At 39.9% G+C, this 8,415-nt stretch overlaps 1 protein-coding gene across 1 annotated transcript in view; it reads left to right on the top strand.

Moving 5' to 3' along the window:
- The first annotated feature begins 5,404 nt into the window (after window positions 1-5,404).
- LOC142599201 (fibroblast growth factor 10-like) overlaps window positions 5,405-8,415 on the top strand; it is a 100,985-nt gene continuing 97,974 nt past the window's right edge. Inside the window, exons 1-3 of the mRNA XM_075739122.1 lie at window positions 5,405-5,553; window positions 5,664-5,738; window positions 5,869-6,430. Of these exons, the coding sequence (XP_075595237.1) occupies window positions 6,076-6,430 (355 nt within the window). The 5' untranslated portion in view covers window positions 5,405-5,553; window positions 5,664-5,738; window positions 5,869-6,075. The remainder of the gene's footprint in view (window positions 5,554-5,663; window positions 5,739-5,868; window positions 6,431-8,415) is intronic.

Below are 8,415 nucleotides of genomic sequence, written 5' to 3'. Positions count from 1 at the left end.
ATCCTGGGAATGATTAGTGAAAATGTTTATAGTATATCTTCAGAAGAAGAGAAGAAGTTGTATAAACAGAATAACCAGTGTGGGAAAAAAAATAAATTCATTACCTTCATTACCATCAGCATTATCCATTACAAGGAAAACCCACAGGTGTATTAGTTTATGTAAAGGGAGCATATATCAGAATGCACAACGTATTTCCTCAGAGGCCTGGTAGGTTTCCCCATGGAAAATGTAGGCTTAGATGAGATGGGGGGGGGGGGGGGGAGAAAGAATTCTGCATAGACCTGACTAACACTTGACTCTTCCTGGCAGTTTCTGACAGTTTTTTTTCTCAATTGTTTATATTTATAGGAGTATTTAAGTGGTCTGCGTTCATGGTAGTTCTATATGAAATGAGAAAGAAAAATGCTCTAATATTAAAGTAATTCCCTGAAAATATTGCCTTTTTAATTATTTTTGTGCTGCAGTGTATGCAAAACTGGCTGCCAGCAGACCATTACTAAACATGGTCAGTGTCCAACCCACACACATAGCTATTTATGGCACTGCAGTTCAATGTCTGGGTGTCTGTAGTCTCCTCTAGCTGACCTCTGTAGAATGCTTTATTTTTTTTTAACTTATTTCTTCTTCTTTTTTAATAGCTATATTTATTGAACAAAAATAACACAGACATAGCACAACCATAAACATATTCTAGAGAATAGCCGTAATTAGCATTTTAAGAAGAATAAACAATTTTCTTAATTGTCTGCTTGAAGTGCAGCATTCAGACAGCTTTGCCAGTACATCCATAAGAGAGAAACACATCCTACTAATCTAAGTAACAGGGCAAATTCCAATGACCAAATCCTGTCTGGTCCCACAATTTATATGTCTGTATACAAGATGACCTGTGTGGTCCTAAGAGCTGCCATATTTTGATTCTGTTTCTTAAAAGAAAAACATAAACCATGGTATATTCCAGCTAATCATTACTTATTGCCAGTGGCAGTGCTAGCCCAACCAACTCTTCATTCTTCCACCAGATCTCAGAGCGTGAGGACCATCTTACTCTTCCTAAGGACTAGCCTCAGCCTGGGCAAGGCACTTGGCCATTCTCACTAGCTATTCTGTAGGCTGGGTGGAACCAGGTATGGCTTAACTAAATTTTGGTTATCTATCTCAGACTCATTTTTGCATGTGTCTGTTGTTATACCTGACCTAGAAACACAAGTGGTTTTGAAATAAAAAAGAAATGCTGAAACAAGCATTTTATTAACCTCTGCTAAACTCTGCTTGAGTTCTTTTCCAGTTTTGGATGCTTAGTTGGAAAGGAGTGTGCACAGAGGAGCCAAGGAGTATGTTCCACACACTACCAAATCCCAATACAGGCAGCCAAAATAGTATTTTGGCTTTCTATGTCTTATTCCAGCTACATATGGCACACAGATGAGTTACACCTCTTTCAGTCTTGATCTTTGACAACTTAAGGAATTATTTTATACCTCATTCTATATATAAAATTAGAATAATATTAGTATTTGGACACTTTTTAAATGACATGGAGGTACATGAAAAAGTAAAAAATAAAGACAAATACAACGATGGTGATTTTTCAGATTTCTCAGAAGAAAACAGCTGTAATGATTTTTTTTTCAAGCTTTAAGACACTTAATTCAGATAAAATGCAACGGCCTTCAGTCCCTGTTGTTGGTGGGCATGAACTCTACAGTGTAAAAATTTCAGCAAGTAGTACTGCATCTCAAATCAAACAGCTTGTCTCATTACTGGTTGGTGATTGTGGACATTTTGCGCCACTGCCTTTTCTTTATAACCGAGATTAGTGTTTTACAACACTGCCAAGTTCTGCAGTTTGGAACTGGCATCTAGATGGAGGCATCTGAGCTATCACTGACATTTGGCATTCCTTGCCTCATTTCTGGCAGTGACATTCCTGGCCCAAATCTCTCTCAATGAAATCACTGGCAAATTTCCCAGCACCTTGAATAAGAACAGAATTGGGTCCCATGACCAGAAGATGCATATGCATCTCATCATACTGTAAGCAGCAAATGGTCATGACTGCTATCTAGCAATCTAAACTGAGGGGCTTGTGTCATCTGAGAGTGAATTGATTATATTAACACTCAAAGGTATAGACAGAACTTATTTACAACACCAGAAAAGATAATGCCTTGCCTAAGGGAAATCATACAAGGCAAAATCTATTCCAACTACCTTAAAATATTCCTTCTCTGATTAAAGTTATCTACTTACCACGGGGAGGGGAAGCAACTTGAAAACATGCCTCCTTGCTGATCAAAAGACAAAAATATGACATAAGCAATTGCTAAAAGTATAAAAAAATATTTTGTTTAGACTATTTTTCATTAAAATCCACCTGTGCAATTCATTTCCCTGAACATTCTTTGGAAAGAAAACAGCCCAAAAAGAAAATCCTTAAAATGTATTTTCTAATTTTTGTACATTTTTTAGAAAGGGTTTTCTTTATTTCATTCTGGATGACTCAATGTAATTCAGCATTTATAAAACTGCAGTGCAGGAAACTTTTCACAAAATCTTAGAACAGTAAGAGGCAAAACAGAAACAGTGTTTTAGAAGCAGCAGGTACCATTTCTAATCTAGGACCTGTACTGAAGGTCAAAACTTCACAAGGGAACAATTAATAAAGGAACCCATTAAGGTCTGATTGTTGCTGCTAAAAAGGAAGGTTAAATTTCAGTCCTTTGAAGTAACTGAGAATGATTCAGGCCTCATTACAGAGATATAATCTACATTCATACATTTATGTTAGTGATTCAAATCTATTGGGACAGACTGAATTCCATTAAATACTGCATCTTTCCTGTGGAACTTTTCTCAGGCTTTCTCAGGCTAACCTAAGAGGTGACCTGACAATACATAGTAGTGGGGTATTTAGGAATTCAACTGTGCTACAAAAGAAAGGCTATACAGAAAGTAGAAAAAAGAATGAGATATAATCTAAAAAGCTATGTCAGTTTTTCATTTGGACTCTGTTTTATAAATGCCCTCCCTGTCATCACACAGGATTGAAAAGGACTCTATGCGTTGTAGTAGTTTTAAGTACTGCACTGAATGCCAGAAGCAGATTTAATATGAAATTCTAGATATGTGGGTTTTGTTCTTAACCACAAGATCTTACAACCAACATACAGCCAATTACAAGGTAGAAATAGGTCTAAGCAGAACTCTTCTTGAGAAGAGTAAATTCAAGATGGTACCTATTTTTTTATATATCTGTTTGACCCTCACACTGCTATTTTCTCCTGCCACCAGAGATCCTAAAATGCCAATTTACTGTATTTTCCAGCATTTGACAGGAAAAAGAGAAAAAATTAAAGGTTTCTTCAAATGTATAGTTTTAAGACATTATGGTAATTATTTATAATTTAAGCTGTTGGAATCAAAAGAACATTTTAGAAATGTGTTGTACCTTTCCTGACCTAGACAGCGAGCACACACTGACATCAGCTTTGTAGACATACATGTAAGCTGTCAGGCATTCATTGAAGAGTAGGCTTTTGCTTTTCATTTTGGTTTTATTTCTTTTTTCATTGGTTGCCACAAAAGGAAAGCCTAAATCAGATTCACCAAAAATTTTCTGAAATCCTTTGCACTCAGTGCAAATACATGCAGAATAAATACTCTGAAGTACCATAACCAACATCATAAAACATATTGATTCTAACATTAAATGGTTTCATATTTAAGGCTGTTTAAATGTCAACCCCTAGAAGCTGAACACATAAATTTAGGAGCCGACTCTCTCAAGAATAAACACCATAATTGGAGAAAATAATTTCTAATTTCTGTTGTGAAGTTAACAATATATTTAACACCCTAATCTAACGAATCAGTCTAATTTTAGAACTATTTGTTCTTTTTTGCATTTTCTGTTGTTTAAATTAAGATTGACTCCAAATGCCAAATGTAATTGCATAGGCAGTTTTCCATTGTATTCCACTGATCTGTGTTATTAAACTGCCTCTACTTCAAAAAAGTTCTGGTTTTATGTATTGAGTAACTCACTGCGTTTCTGTACCACTTCTCTGCTACTCCATTCTCTTAGTGAATGTTCCACCTACTTGCATTCCAAAACAATTATTTTACAATACTAAATACTAAACCATAATTTAATGTCTTGCATGCTGCCCACATCCTGTCAGTCCCTGATCCTGTATCCTGGTGTTAAAAGATAGTACATCATATGGAAGATGCCTGTTAATTACTGGGGAAGTTGATAGTTCAGTGATGGGATAGAAATATGAATCTGTCATAACATTCAGTATGTGAAATGACAAATCTATTAGGAGAGATGGAATCAAAGGAAAAACCAACATATGCTCCTCCAGGAAAATAATAGCTTGGAAAATCGCTTTAAAATAGCCTTGAAAATGGAAAATTTGTTTCTTTCTGGGAAAGGACTGCGTTAGTTAAAAAGAAAAAGCAAAACATTCAGATTTTATGGGGAAACCTTTGCAATCCCAATAAAGCCCCTTTTGCTTTGAAGTCAGATGCGTGATTCAGTAAATGACTCATGTTAGCAAATAGAAAATGGTCATTTAGAGCCCTGATTTCTTTTGAGACAATGAGGGTGGGGAAAGAGACACAATAAACCTTGAGAGGCTTAAAAGGAAGAGCAGGCTAAAGTGTGAACTTTTTATTTCGGCAACGGAAGCAAGAAATCAGTGATTCATTAAAAAAGGGAGAAAGACCTCCATGGAAGCTGGCAAAGAAGGAAAAGGAGCTAATTACATCTCTTCCTTTTTTTACTCTCTCTGACCAGTATATAATCTGTTTTTCCAGGGTCGGCCTGTAATATATACTTCTTTCCAACCTCTCCACCCAACCCCTCCTCCAGCGTGGGGGGGGGGGGAAGGGGGAAGATCTAGCAGGCAACAAACTCCAGGTGGCTTTCTCAAGCACTTCACTGCAAATAAATAAAATAAAATACCTGCTAGAAAACAAGTTTCTTTTTTTGGTGGGGGGGTGTGTGTGTGAATGGGGGGAGGGAAACCTCCCTAGAGGGGACTGATCCAGCCTGAAAGAAAGGGAAATTAGTAAAGCATGAGTCTCTAAACCATACTGGTGACCGGCGCTCTGAGAAGAACACTTTAGGAGCAATTAGCAGCAAGCAAGCTGCTTTAGAGAGGGAGAGCAACTCCTAAAACTCCCTCCACAACAGCAAGCACCGCTCACTCCAACTGTAAAAAGGATTTCAGATGTCCCACCCCTGCTTGACCCCCTGCAAATAAGGGTTGACCACCAGAGCCCCATCCCACCTCTAACTTGTAATCGCCGACATTTAGGCTACAGCTTCTAACCTATTTACAACCAAAGGAGGGGAGACAAGTTGGGGTTTATTTCTCTCTTTTTTTTTTTTTTTAAATACTATTCTGGAGAATTCAAAGCAAAACAAAGAAACTGCTTCCTCTGGGGTTGTCAGTGAGAAAGGACGAGTTGTGCAACTGGTTTGGGATTTGCAAAAAGGCGAGGGGGTGGGGATCAAAAAAAGGTGCAAAATCACAAAGTGTGAGTGTGTGTGGATAAAGGGAGGTGTGTGGAAAAAATCCCTTCTAGAGCTCTCTTCTGCTGGTTATTATTTATTTTTGTTGTTCACTCTGCTGTCATCTATTTTTCAGACCTTTCTGTATCTAAGATGGTGAAGAAAGGAGTGAGGAAGAGAACAAAATAACTACTGGGAAGTCTCAAACCAGGTTGGGGAGTGGGGGGGGGGGGAAGAGAAAAAAGAAAGAGGATTAACCACAGCAACCCCCTCAAAAAACCCAACCAAACAAAAAACAACCAACCCAAACCACAAATAGCTCTTTTTTTTTTTTTTCTGAGGGAGGACTAGAAGGATTAAAAGGCAGCAACTTCTGAGGCGATTTATCCTGAGTTATGGATGTTGGTGCACTTCAGGCCAGATCAGAGCTCAGAGGGATCTAACCAGAAGCAGCAAACACCAGCTCTCCACTTGCCTTCTACCAGGTTTTACCCTTCCAGTATGTTTCATTTGATAAGACGTTTTCCAGTGCCCAGAGTTTCAGTACAATGTGCAAATGGATACTGACAAATGGTGCCTCAACCTTTTCCCACCTGCCTTGTTGCTGCTTGCTGCTGCTCTTCTTGGTGTCTTCTGTGCTTGTTACCTGCCATTACCTCGGCCAAGACATACTGTCCCCAGAGGCCATCAACTATTCTTCTTCTTCTTCTTCATCATCATCCTCCTCCTCCTCCTTCCCCTCGTCCTTCTCCTCTCCTTCCAGTGCGGGGAGACACGTGCGGAGCTACAATCACCTCCAAGGAGACGTGCGCAAGAGGAAGCTCTACTCTTACAACAAGTACTTTCTCAAGATCGAGAAGAACGGCAAGGTCAGCGGTACCAAGAAGGAGAACTGCCCCTTCAGTAAGTACCGTTCTGCCGCCGCCTTTCCCCCCCCCCCCGAGCGCCGCGGCAGCCCCGGAGCGCCCGAGCTCCCTCGCTGGGGAGGGAAGGGGAAGGTGACGCCTCGGTGGGGAGGGGGTGCGGGTGCGGAGCAGAAGTGAAGCAGGGCAGGGTGGGGTGGGCTCGGCTCCTCTGGGATGCCGCTAACCGCCAGCCCGTATCTGCAAATATCTCCGGTTACGTTTGTTTTGCAAATGGCTTCGCCGAGCACAGTTTGCTTCTTTGCCTGGCAGAAGAGCAAATTAGAAAGATTTGTAAGGATATGGTGGAGAAGCATTGTCTCCCGAATCTGAAAATCATTATCCCCTTTCATTAAAGTGGCTTGACGAGAACACTATGTTGAAACAATGCATCGATTTTCCCCGTGCACGCACACACACTCTTCTCCCCGAACCGCAAAAGAGCTGTCTGCTCCGCGCTCCCTCCTCCCCGAGCCCGGAAAAGGGTGTTTTCCTTCGGGCTGGGATTTTGCCCGGGTTTGCTCTCCGCCGTAGGGGTGCCGGGTGGGTGCTGGGAGCCAGTGCGGGGCCGTGCAGCCTCCCGCGGTAAGGCGACGCTCGTGCCTGACGTGTGCGCTGCGCCCCGCCGTTCTCGAGTTGCGGCGCTGCTATACTATTTGCTACTCGCTCCACTGTAAATATCTGGGGTTGGATTCGCACAGATCTCACACGCATTTCATTGTCTTTTTTTTAATTAAATTATTTCAAATTAAAAGTCATACGGCCGTTTCCATGGCTGTAGTTTCAAGCTTTTTTGTAGTACTAATTAGGCTTTTAGTAATAGCATGCTTCTAGTAATGTATTTTTGGCTGTCAGTGCTAGAAATGTACCTCTTTTTTTTTTTTAATTTTCCTGCCTGTGCAATCTCAAATTGAAGTAGCTGTAGTAAATCACAATATATCACATTGTAATTTAAGTGACTGCATCCCACTATAGGAGCATGCTGAAAAAGTAAGCTCTGTTATGCAAGTGTTGGAGGAAACTCTCTGACTTGTTTCACTGGTGGAGAACTGCATTTTGTTTCTTGGACTGTCTTACATAAATCCAGATAAACCCGGGAATAAATCTTCTATTAGATTAAAATAACTTAAAGTAACTTAAGTAGATCCCTTGTTAGCTAATGTGTAAAGTGTGGAGTACTTCAGCAGGCTGCCATGCTGTATGATAGACATTGGTGTTAATTCCACTGTATTTTTATTAAATACCCATAATATAGGCTTGCAAACAGGGAGGAGAGAGCTGCTGTGTCATATTGTCACTGCTTCACTTGCTCCACCTTGCAACTTCATATTTTATCATGCACTTAATGTTTGTAAAAGCTTTAGATGTCAAAGCAGCTGAATCTTACCACCCCCCTTTCTATATTTCATAGAAAACCAAATTCTTGAAAAACAGAGCTATGATGAAGGCTTCACTTTGATGAATGTGTGTGGAACTAGGTCCTAGCATTGTATTTCTTAGATTATTTTTATTTGTGGAGGAAGACAGTGTCATTCCCCTAAAATGGGATTCTGAAAGCTTTGTGTGCATCTCTGAGAACACCAAGCCATTCTGTGTAGAATATTGCTGCCAAAAAGGCTATAAGGGGCCCAGTCTGACAACAGTGTATTCAGAGAAGTAACTACTCATATGAGCAGTCCCACTGTTCAGTGAGTAAAGTTGCATGCATGCATGAGCTTCTGTGAGATCTTGCCAAGAAGAGTTAGAATACACTGAAATACACGTATAAATTTTCCTACTCTTTCAGTCTACGTGCAAGAACAACCCCCTGTAACTATAGGGTGTGATTTTTTTTTTTTTAATTTATTTTTTAAATTTTTTTTTCCTAGTTTTCCAGTCAGTGCATCAGAGAGAGAATTGGCATTCTTGGTGATGTTGTGGTTATTGTCACATCTGCAGAGATGAAAGAGAGAAGAATGTAATTTTTTTTTCATATAAATGCAAACC

The sequence above is a fragment of the Balearica regulorum genome, chromosome W (genome assembly GCF_011004875.1).
Source record: "Balearica regulorum gibbericeps isolate bBalReg1 chromosome W, bBalReg1.pri, whole genome shotgun sequence".
Lineage (NCBI taxonomy): Eukaryota > Metazoa > Chordata > Aves > Gruiformes > Gruidae > Balearica > Balearica regulorum.
Note: the sequence above shows the minus strand (reverse complement) of the source record. Positions and strands in the feature narration are given on the sequence as shown.